The sequence below is a fragment of the Rhinolophus sinicus genome, chromosome 17, assembly GCF_057876585.1.
Source record: "Rhinolophus sinicus isolate RSI-liver-muscle chromosome 17, RSI-T2T, whole genome shotgun sequence".
Classification (NCBI taxonomy): domain Eukaryota; kingdom Metazoa; phylum Chordata; class Mammalia; order Chiroptera; family Rhinolophidae; genus Rhinolophus; species Rhinolophus sinicus.
The window spans coordinates 2,459,561-2,475,406 of record NC_142517.1 but is presented as its reverse complement, the minus strand read 5'-3'; the positions used below and the strand labels follow the sequence as shown (position 1 = coordinate 2,475,406).

Sequence of the window (15,846 nt, the reverse complement as noted above, 5' to 3'; positions counted from 1 at the left end):
GTGGAGGAGCTGTGGTGCAGGGTCTGACCCTGCAGAGCAGGACTCACTTTAGCAGGGCTCTGGTTCCTGCCCAGCCTGCCCACGGGGTGTGTGGTCCTTGGAGGTGACCAGGTGATGCTTTGGCTCAGTCTGAAGCTGGCCACTGGGACTGCCAGCCCCGGGGCCTCCTGGGAGAGGACGTGCTGCAGTCTGTGCCCTGCCTGGGGCCACCTGGCATGAGCCACAAAGCAATCCAGAGATGGCTGCTGCCTGCACTGTGCTTAGAGGTATCTTGAGAGACCAAGCCATGAACCAAGGCTGGCTGCTGCTAGTGCTGGGCTTGGGGCTGCTCAGCCAGAGGTACAGGACATGCCCAAACCAGATGCTGCTTGTTTGGGGTGTGTGAACCTTTGAGAGATTTTAGGAAAGTGTGCAGCATGAGCCAAGGCAGGCAGTTTGTACAAAAAAGCCACTGAAGGTGGCTTGGGTGGGCTTGAAAGTTGGGTGGAGCATGGTCTCAGGGAACCAGTAGGGCGGGGCAGATGAAAACTGATAGCCAGTCAGATGGAGACTCAGATATGATGTCTGCGCACACACATCTGCACGCAGGGCAGGGGAGGGCTCAACAAAGAAACAATGGCTTCTACCAGCTCCTCTTCCTGGGACAATGCTCCCCTTCAGCCCTCAGCCTGCAGCCAGACAACTCAGTTCCTCTCCATGTGTTCCTGGCGCCTTTTAAGCTGCTATCCCAACACTGGAGCTCAGAGCCAGTGAGTCCATCATCAGGTAAGTCTGTGCATGGGCCTTTTAAGAGAATCACCTCGGACTCCAGCCACCCTCGTCTCACTCAGCCCCAATCTCTGCTGGTTATACAACCAGAAATTATGGGACTTCACTCCCAAGCACTGAAACCCTGGGCTGGGGAGGGTCTGGGACATCCTTACTCCTCAGCGGGGTGATCTGCACAGCTGAGCTGTCCCTCCTGATTTTTAATGGTCACACACAGGTGTGGGACCAGCCCGTTCTGCATCTCTGCCCCTCCTACCAGTCTTGAGGTGACTTCCTCTGTATGTCCATAGTTGTAGGGCTTCAGTTCAGCCAGACTTCAGGCAATTCTCAATGATGGTTGTTTTGTGTTTAGTGGTAATTTAGATGTGGTCATAAGACAAGGTGAGCACAGCATTTACCTACTCCACCATCTTGACTGGAAATTCTATCCATACATTTTTAAAAGGCAAACCTGATGGCCAGGCTTTCAGACCATAATTCTGGGCATGAGAGAATTGAAGTCTTATTTGGTGCTAGCTCAGGTGAGTGTAGACTGTAGTGTACGCTCCTGGTTTTGGAACTTTTGCTGTCTGTGGACTACCTCTTAGCAAACCACAACAACAAAGCAGAAGGCTGCCTGGATCACCTTGAGCGGTGTCTGTTAGCAACTACTGGATGTTACATGCTTTCATGCTTTCTCTTTAAAGGTGAGTATGAATATTCAGAAGGTTGGCTGTGGAAATTTAAGAGGCGTCATGGTCTAAAACAATCTGAATCTCTGTGGTAGAAACACCTCCGATCAGGACACATCTGAAGATGATACTGGTAGATCTTAGTCTGACGCAGCCTTCAGTGCGGACAAGGCAGCTGGGTACTGTGCTCTGTTTCTAGAAAGGCATTAGAATGGTCGAGGATGGTGTAGGCAGCGGTTTCAAGCTGCAAAGCCCAGGCTGAGTCAGGATAAAGCTGGTTGTGACTGGAAGAAGCCACAGGTGTGAAGGGCGAATGGCATGTCCCTGTGTCCCACGATGCAAACAAACATATGTTGGTAACCCAAGAAGTGTTCTCTGCCGGTTGGATAGTCCCTTTCACAACTTCACTGCAGATAAGCTGAAGTGGAAGAAAACCAACATTTTATTGTTTCTGCCCAACTGCTCCACACATTCCGTTTCTGAATGTCTTTTGAAAAGCATGGTTACCCTCCCTTATCCATGGTGTCAGTTATTCACGGCCAATGGTAATCTGAAAGTATTAAAAGGAAAATTCCAGAAATAAACAATTCATAAGTTTTCAGTTGCGTGCTGTTCTGAGCAGTGTGATGAAATCTCGAGCCGTCCTGCTGTGCTGCGGCCAGGACGTGAATCATCCCTTCGTCCAGCGTATCCAGGTGTGACCCAATAGCCTCCTGGAGGCCCCTTAGGTCACTGTCTGCCTCCTTGGAAGTGGCAGTCACGTAGCAGCCTGTGCTAGCACCGCCAGCCCCCCTGGCTGAAGGAGACGGGCGCCAGGTCTCTGGGTTTAGGAAGGGCAGCTGGGGCAGTCTGCGGGTGGGGTGTTTGGGGGATGAAGAGATGCAGAGACCTTATGCAAGATTCTTCCCCAGGAGGAGGGTTCAGGAGCTTTGAGTCGGCTGAAAAGGGCAGGCGGTCAGCAGGGTACGGCAGGTGGGCGGCATTCACCAACTGTGTTGGCGCCAGTTTAGATGGTATCAGTGAATTCTGCTTGTCTTCAGGTTAGTCCGAATTTTGGTCCGATTGCCTTTTAAATCTACTTCGATGATTTTCAAAGTTAACATTCTTATGAAGTATGTGGAGACCACTCCTGACTGTGCTTCTTACGATTCTGGCGACAGAACCCTCAACGTGACCGAGGTCCCTTCCGGCTGTCCCACAGCCCTGCAGACAGGGATGTTGGCCAAATGCACGAAGTGGGAGTGGGGTCTGAATTAACACTCTATTTCACAGAACGGCATTGGTTTCCTGTGGCTGCTGTAACAAATTGCCCCAAACTTAATGTCTTGGAACAACACAAATGTGTTGTCTTACAGTGGAGCTTGTGTGTCACTAGGTGCAAATCAAGGTGTTGACAGGTTTGCCTCCTTCAAAGGCCCTAGAAGAGCATCCTCACCATTTCCAGCCTCCAGAGGCACCACATTCCTTAACTCGTGGCCTGCACCCCTCCCACCTGTTTTCCTTGTCACATCCCTTTCTCCAGCCCTCCTGCCTTCCTCTTTCCCTCACGAGGACCCCAGGGCGACACTGAGCCCAGCTCCCGAAGCCTAATCAGAGCTGCAGCGTCCCTTCTGCCACATCAAGTAGCAGATTTGCAGGTTCTGAGGATTAGGGCGCAGACGTCTTGGGGGGCCATCCCTCTGCCGACCACGACAGATAGTTAAAAACGGGAAGGAGAGCTGGAAATGAGCCTTGTGCCATTCTTTCAGTTTCTGCAGCTGGAGTGGCAGCTGTGGCTATACTTGGGAGGGGGGGACAGGGACAGCCTGGGGCTGCTGTGCACGGCACTGTGCTCGGAGCCAAGATCCGGCCTGAAAACAGCTCCGCAGTTTGCTAGTTGGAAATGACTTTGGCCACAGCCACTCCTGAGGGGTCGGGGCACCTTCTCGGCCTCCAGGTGACATTTGTCACATCTCCTGGGTAGTCTCCAGGTATGCACATTTACCCTAGTCACAGCCTACGATGGTCAGTTTTTTAAAAAATTGTGGTAAAATATATGAGACATAAAATTTGGTGTTTGTGCCCTTTTTAAAGTATATAGTCGGTGGCATTAAGTACTTTCACATTGCTGCTGGGGTGACCTGGCCGGCCTCCTGCTCCTTTCTGAGGGCTGTGGTGGGGTCAGCAGTGGGCTGTGCACGCAGCCTCCCGAACTCACGGAGAGTCAGGGCACAGACTTAGCTGGACACATTCCCGCTGACCCACAACAATGCCCGGCAGCCACATAGTGTGGATTTGTGGGTTAGCCCTGTTGGGCTGTGAGGTGAAAAGTCGGGGTGCCCGGGCTTTGTGCCTTTGCTGGCAGGCTGCTAGCGTCCTGGGAATCCTGCAGAGGAAGCAAATACGGGCCTTTGTGTGGAAAGGGCCGGCATTCAGCTCACGCCAACAGAATGCCAAACTGCTGGCAACAGGCTTAAGCGGGGCCTCAGAAACAATGTGAGAGCGGATGGTGCATCTGGGAGCTCGTCCTCAAGGCCACATTTCCTGCCGACCCAGGGCTTTGCAAGGGCTTGACGAAAATTCCTGACAGGTCCCCATCTGTCTAGATCGTAGAGAAAGATGATCTCAGGAACTGTGGCTCACACTCCCAAACACACACACGGCACACAGAGACACACACACACAGGCACACCACACACACAGACACATGTACACACCACACATGCAGACACACACGGCACACAGAGACACACAGACACACATGCACACCACACACACAGACACATGTACACACCACACACACAGACACGCGTACACACCACACACACAGACACATGTACACACCACACAGACAGACACACGTACACACCGCACACACAGACACACATACACACCGCACACAGGCACATCCCCCTCCCCACACACAGATACACGCACACACACACACACACACACACACACACACACACAGACACAACCAGCCAGGGGCCTGCCTTGGCAGCCACAACTCTCCCCACCTGTCTGTCTGGTTCCTTCACCCCAGGACCCTGTCTTGAGCCCATAATCACATCTGCTGCCCTTTGGCCCCCAGCTCGTTGATCCCCTTGGGGAACCCTCCTCTCCCTGCCTCGGTGTCACGCGCTTGTGTCAGCCTGAATCCCCGCGGGACAAAGGTGCCATGCAGGCAGCACTGTCCCTCCAATTCGTGGGTGGCCTCTGTGCTTCTCATGGGCATGGCAGGACCTCAACAGGTGTCTTGAATAAACGGGGTCACCTCTGGATTCAATTTCTTTTCTTGGTTATAGGAGAGATATACTCTTTTCTTTGATTTTTAGGAAATTTCTCCTTTTTCTCTTCAACCTATAATGCCTGCCAGACACCCTGGGCTGAAGGAAATGCGCTGGGTTGCAGACGCCCCGGGTGGGGTCAGGGGCCGCAGTGCCTTTGCAGCCAGGGCAGCTCTTGGCCTCTGGGCCTTGGTCTCCTCTGGGCAGCAGTGGGGGTGGTGAGACCAGAGGCTCTTCAGGGCGCGTGAGGATTAACCGTCTGCACGCACAGAACCCCTCGGCCTCACAGAGCCCCAGGCCTGGTGCCACATGGTCACCTCATGGTCACCCCAGTTGCCTGCCCCATTCACCTCTTGGCAGGGGCAGCTGGCTTTGCAGGCCCCCCACCCCCACCCCAGGCCAGCTAACCTGCTTCTCAGGCTAAAGCGGCAGATTGAGTCGGGTAGGGGCCGGCCTCGGGGCCAGCCACACACACAGACAGCTCTCTCTGGCTCTGTCTGGTGCACAGGTGGAGGGCGATGGCCGCTCTCCAGGGAAACTGGCTGGGGCTAAGGCATGGCAAGTGATGGCACACGTGGGCCAAGGTTGGCTGCATCCCCACAGTCCCTGGGGAGGAGAGAGCCGCTCAGAGGCACCGCTGGCAGTAGCAGCCTGGGGCCGCTCTGTGACTGAGTGAGCGCCACCCTCCTCACTCAGAAGCCACCTTGGGCCTGGTCCCCACCCTGGGGTGGGAGCTCCAGGGCGCCCCTGCCTTTCCCCACACAGGCCCGGCCCAGAAGTCAGAGGTCCACAGTGCACTTCCTTGGCTCCCCTGTCTGCCCTGGAGGTGGCCCCGGGGTCAGCTCTGGGACCTTACATGTGCCATGGCTGGGCCAGGTGTGAAGACCTCTGTTGGGGTCTCTAGGACAGGCCAGAGGGATAGACCGTCAGAACACAGCCTGTCATGGCCGCTAGGACTGGCACAAAGCAGGAGTCCGAGGTCCAGGGGGTGACAGGGCCTGGGGTGACTGGACTCACCTCTCAGTGCAAAGGCAGCGGAGTTTTGTCACCAATCTGAGGCTGGGGCACCGGCCACCGAGAGGACAGGTGGCCGAGCTTGGGGCCTGGCAGCCAAGACCCCAGCCGCCCGGTGTGTCCTCAGCCGGGCCCAACCCTCCATAGTGCCTGGTGCACTGGGATTTTGTGGCTCCGCCTTCTCTTGCACCCACCTTTTCATTGGTCCCCAGGATCCTAAGAAATAGCAACATGGTAAGGACTCGCCACGTCCCCTGAGACAGCCTTTACTGAATACCCAGGATGTGGGAGGATTCTGGGCACTTCCCCCCACTTTCAGATTTATTTGTATTGTCCAAATTCTGCAACCATGTATCACTTTTATAATAAAAGTGTTACTTAAAATAAAATAAAAATCGCAGGTTCCAAAGCTCCTATCCATCCTCTTTTAAAACCTTAGTTTACAAAGACCTTCTTACAAAAGCTTCTCGTCAAAGTCTGCTTTTCCATTTGGAAATAAGAAACAGAGGGGCTGCCTGCAGCGAGGGGTGTTCCTGGAGCTGTGTGGTCCTCAGCGTTCAAGCCAATACAGAAAGTCAAGGGCTCGGAGCCAGGGTCTGCCCCAGGGTAGTTCACAAAGGCGGCCCTGTCACTTCTGTCTCCCTGGTCCTGCAGTGGGGACTCCTGCCTTGGGCCATGCAGTCCCGTCCACTCTTGTAGGATTGCAAGGAGCTCTGGATGCCAGCGAATAGCAGGGAGGAACCCAAGGCCAGCAGTGTACCTCGTGCAGTTGACACCCAGACCAGGCCACCGACCACTTTTTGAACACTCCCTCCTCCATAGGACAAACTTATTTCCAGTATAATCGTGCGAAACCGAATCCTGTTCTTTAAAACAATTAACAGTGAAAAAGAAGAACACATTTCAATCTTAGAGTTATTTGAATTCAGTGAAATAGTTCACACACGAACTAATGTTTGCACTGAAATGCTACACCTCGTAGTTTGCACTTGGTTTCACAGCTTTAAATTTTAAACACCCAATAACAGTACCAGGAAGTCACAGAGAATTACAGAACCGAAATAACTCCAGCTCTGAGTCTTCACACGGGCTGCCATCGTTGATTTGAAATCTCCTATTTAAGCAGGAAATACATCTGACCACAGGGGCAGGAGGCAAGGACCTGCCGTGACCCTGACCAGTCCCCAGCCTTTGAAACCTCCTCCAGGGCCGACTCCTGGAGCCCAGGCCCCGGGCGTTCTCTGGATGACTCCACATCACCGGTGTTTACAAAAGGAGAAGAAGGAGAGCTCCGCCAACTTGGAGAGTACGTAAACGCAGTTGTCCCTCATCATTTGTGCATCTCGTGCTGGCGAATTTGCTTACAGCATTAGTCTGTCCCATGGTCTGTGCGGGCTGCTGCTGCACGGCAAACAGACAGGCTGGTTTCAACAACGTGAGTTTATTCTCTCCAACTTGGAGGCCGGAGGCCGAGATCCAGGTGTCCCAGGGCTGGTACCGCCTGCGGCCTGTGTCCTGGGCGTGCAGACTCCGTCTCCTCCCTGTGTCCCCACGTGCTCGTCCCTCTGTGTGTCCCGGTCGCCCTTCTCATAAGGACAGCAGTCCTACTGGGTCAGGGCCCACCCTACTGACCTCATTTTACCTTAAACACCTCTTTAAAGGATTAACCTCTGAATATGGCCACATTCTGGGGCACTGGGGGTTAGGATGCCCACATATGAATTTTTGGGGTCTCAGTTCAGTCCATAACACCTACTCTCTAAAATTTATTTGTGACCCCAAGTCAATACTCAGCCCTTTCACAGTCATGCACTGACCAGAGGGGCAGAGAGGTGAAAACTGTCACCCACTGGGGACATCCCGCCACAGTTTCACTGTCAGCCGGTGTCCTTCCCATGGTCTGTGTAGTGCCACGTTTTCCCCACTTCTGTGCTTTTATTTTTGGTGGTGGTGGTGATTTCATGTCTCAGATGCCCCCACAGCGTAATGCTCAAGAGCTGTCTTGTGCCCTAAGCGCTCAAAGGCTGTGACGTGCCCCATGGAGCACAGACGTGTGTTAGCACCACTTCTCAGCTGTGAGCGAGTGCCGTTCAGTGTTAATGAATCAACACCTTCTATTAAGTTAGGTGTCTTTAAACAGAAACACACATCCTCCGAGGTTATTTATCGATCAGTTGACACAACTGTTGTGACCAGAGGCTTACGGGACCTGACCCTGTATTTCCCTCGGGAGCGATGGTCCATATTTCCTAATTCGGGGGCCACGGCAACTTCATAGAACAGAACTACTGAGAATAAGGAGAATGGGTTATGTTCTTTATACTTCAATTGCTGAGAACTTAGAGTAACAAGGCGGAGGGGTATTTTGCAGGGGCGTTATTTAGAACCGACAGTGCAGAGGATAATGAAAAGTACACAGAACTTTAGTTGGTTCCGGACCTTCAGTTGGTTTTACGATTGTTTTGAATCTCTGCAGACACCACACCCCATAGCGCGTGGCCAGGCTCCTTCCCTCACCTTTGGTACAGTTGTGGCTTTGAAGTGGCGTCTTCAACGTGAATTCAAGGAGGAACACAGGCCCGGAGCTAAAGGACCTTGTGTTCCCAGAATCCAGGCTGGTGGGGGGCTGGCTGCGTGGAGGCGGGTTCCGGGTTCTGTGGCCCCGTCACTCCCCATCCTGTATCCCGATCTGTTTTCTGCAAAGTGCTCCTTGCCACCTGTTGTGGCACGTTTGTCTCTAACCCCGAGAATGTCAGCTCCACAGAAGCAGGGACCGCTTCAGTGTGTGGTGCGTAAGCAGGACTCAACCAGGCTGGATCCATGAAGGAAGACGTTTTTCAAGGCAGCACCCTCTGGGGCAAAGTGCCCCACAGTCTGGCCTATAGGAGAGGTCAGCAAACCCGGAGATGAAATGGGACAGCCTCGGACAACTGGCCAAGATGTAAGTTGAACTGAATGAGGTCATGGATTTGAGCAATGTGAGCTGCTATTGGTCACCATTAGCTGGCCTTTCTGGAAGTTGAGGGTCCCTCCGATTACCAGATATCACGAGGCGTCCCTCCCTGTGGCCTGAGGAATAACGGCCTCCCGTGTCCCAATTCTAGAACCTGAGAGTGTGTTTCCTTATGTGGCAATGGGGACAATAGGTTCCTTAACATAGCGGAACTTAAGAGGGCGAGAAGGGCCTGGGTTGTGTGGCTCAGCCCAATAATCACAGGCTGCTTGTAGAGGGCGGCAGGAGGGGGACAGCCAGAGGGGTGTGATGCAACAAAGACTCCACCCACCTTTGCTGCCTTTGAAGATGGAGGAAGGGAACGCGAGAGTAGAGGGATGCAGGAAGTTTCCGGAAGCTAGAACAGGCAGAAATGGATTTTCCCCTGAAACCCCCAGAAGGAACCAGCCTGACGACCCCTCTATTTGAGCCCAGTGAGACCCCTTGTAGGTTTCTGAGCTCCAAACTGCAAGTGAATGCATCTCTGTTTGAATGGCGGCCGAGGGCTCTGTGGCCATCCGCTCCCCTCATCCAGGGGCCTCACGGTACACTGTGCAGTCTCTCACTGCGGCTCACTCTGAGGGCCACCCCTGCAGGCTTGGCCAGCTCTGTGGCAGGTGCCTGCCAGCCCACAGCACATGGAGTCCCAAACCCACGAGGGGGCAGGCGTGAAAGGGGTGCGGGTGACAGCGTGGGCACCCTGCATGCCTGAAGGACGTCGGCAGACACTCGGCCCCCGAGCCGTTAGCCCATAGGACAATGTTGTGCCCAGCACCAGGTTGGCACCTCAGCCTCGGTCCCTGCCTGCAATCCCAGCCTGTTTGAATGACCATACGGGGGCCAGGTGTAGGGTGAGGAGAACAAGGCACCCCCCTCAGTGCCAAATGTCAGGGGACACCAGAAATACTCAGTCATCAGGATAAATCATCTCTTAATGCAATGTTTTTAAAAATCAAAACAAATGCAAAAAAAAATATCTGCGATGAACAAAACATCAAAATAAAGACAGGATTAGCACCACCGACTTTCCTTCTGTCTCGAGCTCCAGGGTGGCTCTGCCCAGCGCCGGTCACACACCTGGCCCTGCGGGACCCTCTCCACCAAGGACCCAGCTAGCTGGACATGTGTGCCCCTTCCTCCCCGTTCCCTGTGCCCAGGAGCTGGCAGCCCGACTGCGACCAGACACCATGCAGCCCGCACCGCTGCTCCCATGCTGACCCCCAGCCTGGGTGGGAGCTTGCACTGAAGCCCCTCCCCTCCTCCAAGGCTAGTGACCTGGGCACGCGGGTTAAACATCCTAACCCCACTTTCCTGGTCTATGAACTGGCGGATGTTGCGACCTGCCATCTAGGGTGGCATTTCCAGATTTTCCAAGGCCCTTTACCACCTGGCCTGTGCTAGTCACACAGTAGGTGCTCAGAAATGCAGGAGGGAGGGTTTGCTACCAAGCACCACTGGTTAGGGAGGAGATGTGTCAGGGACACTCTGAAATTCCCACTTTTAACACCTATTCCATCTTAGATGTGTCACATAAAATTTTGCTTAGGGGCCGGCCCGGTGGCTCAGGTGGTTAGAGCTCCATGCTCCTAACTCCAAAGGCTGCCGGTTCGATTCCCACATGGGCCAGTGGGCTCTCAACCACAAGGTTGCTGGTTCAACTCCTCCGAATTCCGCAAGGGATGGTGGGCTGCGCCCCCTGCAAGTAAGATTGAACACCGCACCTTGAGCTGAGCTGCCGCTGAGCTCCCGGATGGCTCGGTTGGTTGGAGCGCATCCTCTCAACCACAAGGTTGCTGGTTCGACTCCCGCAAGTGATGGTGGGCTGCACCCCCTGCAACTAGAAACGGCAACTAGACCTGGAGCTGAGCTGCGCCCTCCACAACTAAGACTGAAAGGACAACAACTTGAAGCTGAACGGCACCCTCCACAACTAAGATTGAAAGGACAACAACTTGACTTGGAAAAAAGGCCTGGAAGTACACACTGTTCCCCAATAAAGTCCTGTTCCCCTCCCCCCCAAAGAAAAGTTTTCTAAAAAAAAAAATTTTTTTTTCTTAAATACTAGATAAATGTGTTCTTTCCTGACCAGCTAAGTCCAGGGGCTGGAGATGAATTAGCAAAGATCCCTGGGTGCTCTGAGGGTACACGCATTCCACAAGCCTGGCATGCACTGGGGAGGTAGGAGGATGAACAGGAACTTCTCACTGTCTGGATTGTGCATTAAAAAGAAGCTAGCTTATTTTAGGGGTGTGGGAACAGGCATTTCTGACGCTGTGGGTGGGTGTAAGTGCACTGCTGTCCAGAGGCCAAGCTACTGGAAAACATCAAAACCTGAAAACTGGTGGGTGGCAGGTCCGCTCTGGGAATGCGTGCTGAGCAATAACTGGACAGGGCCCCAGAGAGAGGAGCCGAGAAGTAGCCAGGCCTTGCGTACAGCAGTGACCAATGGATGAGTGCAGGTCCCACAGGGGCGCCTGGTTAAAGGACCATGGTGTCGTTGCGCCCAGGAGGGACAAGGCCAGGTGAGCGCATGGGGAGAGCCCAGGGGGCGGGTTCCATGTTTGTAAAACCAAACCTGCCTGCTTGTCTGGACACACACAGACCCTGCAACCGGGACCCCGGGTGCTGAAATGATGGGAGCTTTTTATTGCTTAGTATTGTCTGTCTTTCCCGTATTTTTACAAATACGTAGAATTTTTCTTATCAGGAAAAGTAATAGAGGTAATGCTGTTCTGAAAAACGGTGCACCCTCACCTAGTAGCTGTGAGGTTTGGGGACCACTTGCCCAGCCTCTGTGCCTCAGTTTCCTTGCCTGTGGTGTGAGTGTGAGTGCCCACTGGTAGGGAGACCGTGGGGTCACATATGACCACATTGGCAGAAAGCTGGCCCCATCCCTGCACACAGCTCTTGGGACACGAGTCTTCACTGTCCCCTAGGCGAGTGGGGACAGAGCCACGCAGAGGGATGCTCCTTGGGGCTGCTGTCCTCCTGGCATCCATCACTCCGTGCGGGTCAGTGCTTGGGGCTGGCAGTGGCGAGCGCTCAGCCCCGGCCACATTTCTGCTGACTGGGCAGCCCCCCTCATGAGCACACGCTTTCCGGATGAATCCCCTAATGCCTGCATTCTGCCCTAGGCGTATATAGGCAGGGCCCGCGCCCCAGCTCCCCAGCTGCCCAGCGCGCTGCCCAGAGGCCCCGCCTGAGTCGCCGCCAGCCTGGCTCCCTGCAGCACCACCATGGACATTGCCATCCAGCACCCCTGGTTCAGACGCACGCTGGGCCCATTCTACCCCAGCCGGCTGTTTGACCAGTTTTTCGGTGAGGGCTTCTTTGAGTACGACCTGCTGCCCTTCCTGTCCTCCACCATCAGCCCCCACTACCGCCAGTCCCTCTTCCGCACCGTGCTGGACTCCGGCGTCTCCGAGGTAAGGCTGGCTGGTCAGAGGCAGGGCCAAGCGTGGCTGGAGGGCCAGCGGCCTTTCTGAGGGCAGAGCGGCACCCCGTGCTCTGGGCTCTCGTCTCCTTTCGTGGAGCAGATGGTGACAGCACGGGGCCACTCTCGCCTCACCCCAACCATTCCTACCTCCACGCAGAGCCCTCCCGTGCCTCCAGGCAGGGGTTGGGGAGGGAGCCCGCCAGAGCCCGACTGCTGTCTTTTCCTCCCATCAGCTCATGACCGATATGTGGTTTGTAATGCACCAACCACATCCTGGAAGCCCCAAGAGCAACCCCACCAAGGCAAGTTCAATAACAGGCGTGAGCTGTGTATCCAGCGGCCATCCCTCTTCCCTTCCAGCAGAAGCGCGGGTGGGGGGCTTGCTGCCCGAGGTCCCCAGAGGAGAGCCTCTGCCCTGAACTGCAGAGAGTGGCTGGTCCCACGTCTGCCCACGTGCCCAAGGCCAGGCCAAAGGGAAAGCAACGGGAGCCACCAGCCTTTCCTCCCTGAGCTGAGACTGACCTCAGGCCCAGAGTTCCGGAGGGCCTACGTCTCTCCCACTGCCTACAAACAGGCCTGGCCAGAGCAGACACAACGCCAATCCCTTCCAGGGGCCAAGAGGGCCTAAACTGTTTTTGGAGCAAGTGAAGTGAGGAGAGGCGTGGGGAAAAACTTCCTGTGCAATGCAGCTGGCAGCAGCGTGCAGGCTGCCAGGCACAGCCATCCTGGTTGTTGATGGAGAGATGAAGGGAAGTGAGGGCAGCGGGCTTAGTCCAACTAGGTCAAGCCAGCAAGCCAGCTAGCCCCTAACCAACGAGCCAACCTATAACCAACCAGCCAACTAACACTAACCAACTAGCCAATCTGTAACCAACTCCTAATGAGCCAACCAACCTACAACCAGTCACCCAACCTATAACCAGCCAGTCAAACCTTCACCAACCAGGCATCAACAGACACCACTGCCTTGAAGCCCCAGGTTCTGATTGTCAGTCGAGTGTCCACACAGCCCCCAGTCAAGGGTCCCTGGGACTCTGTCCTGGGGTGTGTGAAGGAGAGGTCTGAGCAGTGACCACAGGTTCTGTTCAGTTTCTGTTGTCCACACGGGCACTCTGGTCAGCCCCGCAGGGACCACGGCCAGCTCCCTCAGTCCCTGAGCCATGACCCCGGGAGACCCACACGAGCGTCTGGGTTTCAGGTCCGATCCGACCGTGACAAGTTTGTCATTTTCCTGGACGTGAAGCACTTCTCTCCAGAGGACCTGACTGTGAAGGTGCTGGAGGACTTCGTGGAAATCCACGGCAAGCATAATGAGCGGCAGGTGAGGGACGGCTGCCTTCCCGGGCCCTTCAGCCGGCGAGAAGGACACTGGCCACCGACGGATCCAGGCGCCTCTGGAATGGACACCACGTCCACCTAAGTGTAGCTGCCTCCCATTGACAGGGAGACCGCTCCTGAGCCCTCTGCCTGCCTGGTGGCATGGGGGATGGCTGGGGCTGTCCCTCGCTCGTCCAGATGGCCTGCGTGACGGGTGGGATTAGGGATGAGCCCTGGAAACGCCGAGCGCCAGGGTGGCAAGCTCCAATCACACAGCGGTTGTCACATGAGTCCAGCTTTGGAGGGTGGGCTGTGACAACAGTGTAGCTGGCATTTATGGACACTCCAAACACTTTGGGTGTGTTGACACAGTCACCTCTCAGCGGTCCTTTGCGACCAGCGGCCCATTATCTCGAGTTGGCAGGTGGCACGGCCAGGCTCAGGTACCACAGCTGGGACAAGGCAGGTGGCGACTGTGAGGGAGCCGGGGCACTGGAGCTGGTGGAGGCAGGTGTCAGGCAGAGCGGGGGAGAGCCTGTGGCTGGCGGCTGGCATGTGACGTCCCCGTGTGATGAGGATGGGCCAGGGGACTAAGGGTGCGAAGCTGGCAGAGTCTGAAGTTTTGTGGCCGTGGCCAGACACCAGGCCTTTCTTCAATGGTTGGAGGTGTGGGGTGGGGGTGGGGGCTCCAGCTCCGTGTCTGTGCCCTGCCACCCCGGCGGCTACAGACACAGAGGCCACGTGATGCTTTAGCCCAGACACTCCTCCCCGCCTTGGCCCGTCCTGGGCAAGGAGAGGATTGGCCCAGGGGCTGAATCTAGAGTGGATCTTCCAGGAGAAGTGTGCGCTCTTGGGCTCAGGTGTGGCTTCTGACCCCCTTAGATGGACCGCAGGGACCCTCACTGAAGCCTGAGTGGTCTGTGGGGTCACAGTTAAAGAGTAACCCTGACCCAGGGCCAGGAACAGCAGCGTTCACGAGATTTCAGAGTGAAGTTAGACGGAAGAGCTAACTGCATAGCAGAGTGGCCCCGGGCAGGCCAGGGCGGCTGTGCAGGGAGGTGGAGGCGGGAGGCCAGCTGGGAAACCTCAGCAGGAGCCCTGACAGGCCCAGCCCTCCCGCCCTCACCCACCCTGGCAGGGCATCGTGGCGCCTGGGGCCCTTCTCCACGTGGGGCCAGCGCGGCTGTGTCTCTGACAGCGCCCTCCCCCGCCCTGCCCAGGACGACCACGGCTACATCTCCCGTGAGTTTCATCGCCGCTACCGCCTGCCTTCCAACGTGGACCAGTCAGCACTCTCCTGCTCCCTGTCTGCCGACGGCATGCTGACCTTCTCTGGCCCCAAGGTCCCGTCCGGTGTGGATACCGGCCACAGCGAGCAAGACATCCCCGTGACTCGGGTGGAGAAGCCCAGTTCTGCACCCTTGTCCTAAGCTCGGCCCCAGCCTTGGCTGCCACCCGCTGCTGCCCCCGCAACCTATCCATGGGGGGGCCCTAGAAAGTGGGGCATTTGTCTTCCTTTGCTTTCTGCTTTTTCGTTTCCTTTTCTTCTTCTCTGAGAGAGTAGCCTGGAGGGCTCGGGACCTCGGCCTGAGGTGCTGTGACCTTAGGGTGACTCGAACCCCAACACCAGCCAGCTGGTGGGAGTGACAGCCACCCCGGTTTCTTGAGACAACAGTCTCATGCTTCCGGGGGATGCAGGCTAGTCTTAGCTGACTGTGAGGTCAGAAGAAGAACATGCCTGGGTGACCCCTGGGTGTCGAGGGCCAGCCAGGTGCATCTGGCCCTCCCGTGGGCGCCTGTCTCAGGGCCGAGTGCATGCCTGCCCACGTGTCTGTGACACCCTGTCGAGGCTCCATGTGCTCGGGCCGTCGGCGGCCTGCTTCTCTCAGACCACCCTTCCTCTCTGTAGTGTCACTCTTGGGGCATCTGGTCACCCATGAGAATGCAGTCCGTGGCAGTCAATAAAGAGCAGGTGACACAAGCAACGTGCTGTCTGGTGGCCGTGCTGTCTCCATCGGAGAGGTCTGGAGAGCAGTGGAGAAGGGGTGACGTGGCTCGTATTGGGGTGCAAGGGGGCAGGGCACGAAGGTCTGCCTGCTCCTGTCCCATCTCTAAGTGACTGGGTCACTTCTGTGTTCCCAGTCCCAAGTGCCTCCCTCCACCAGGCTTTGCAGGAAGGGGAGAGTTTTCGGGGGATGGAGAGAGGAGGAAAGGGGGGGGGACGTGCAGGGAGACCACTGGGCTCCCTCCTCCAGCCCTGTGTGGGGACTGGGGTGCCAGGCGCGGCCTCGGCCTCCTGACCTGGCCTCCTTGGGGGTCTTCTCCCCCTTGGGCTGCCCTTTAAGGGTCCTGCCCCATCGGTGCCTAAGGGATGAGACATGG

At 55.9% G+C, this 15,846-nt stretch overlaps 1 protein-coding gene across 2 annotated transcripts; it reads left to right on the top strand.

Moving 5' to 3' along the window:
• The first annotated feature begins 10,915 nt into the window (after positions 1–10,915).
• CRYAA (crystallin alpha A) lies at positions 10,916–15,589 on the top strand. 2 transcript variants are annotated; one of them, XM_088794062.1, is made up of 5 exons: positions 10,916–11,233; positions 11,846–12,136; positions 12,381–12,467; positions 13,346–13,468; positions 14,685–15,589. In XM_088794062.1, exons 2-5 carry the CDS (start codon positions 11,948–11,950, stop codon positions 14,892–14,894), a joined length of 609 nt encoding a protein of 202 aa, XP_088650188.1. In that variant the 5' UTR covers positions 10,916–11,233; positions 11,846–11,947; the 3' UTR covers positions 14,895–15,589. The 2 variants fall into 2 exon arrangements, with proteins under 2 accessions (XP_088650188.1, XP_019601250.3); XM_019745691.3 differs by lacking the exon at positions 12,381–12,467 and having other exon boundaries at positions 10,922–11,233; positions 14,685–15,586.
• Positions 15,590–15,846: the final 257 nt, after the last annotated feature.

What these genes read in the sequence shown, in the direction of transcription:
- CRYAA (XM_088794062.1), top strand. Translation starts at nt 11,948, where the DNA reads ATGGACATTGCCATCCAGCACCCCTGGTTCAGACGCACGCTGGGCCCA. An exon ending in TGGACTCCGGCGTCTCCGAG is followed by an intron (nt 12,137 to 12,380) that starts GTAAGGCTGGCT and finishes TCCTCCCATCAG; the next exon opens with CTCATGACCGATATGTGGTT. An exon ending in AGGCAAGTTCAATAACAGGC is followed by an intron (nt 12,468 to 13,345) that starts GTGAGCTGTGTA and finishes TCTGGGTTTCAG; the next exon opens with GTCCGATCCGACCGTGACAA.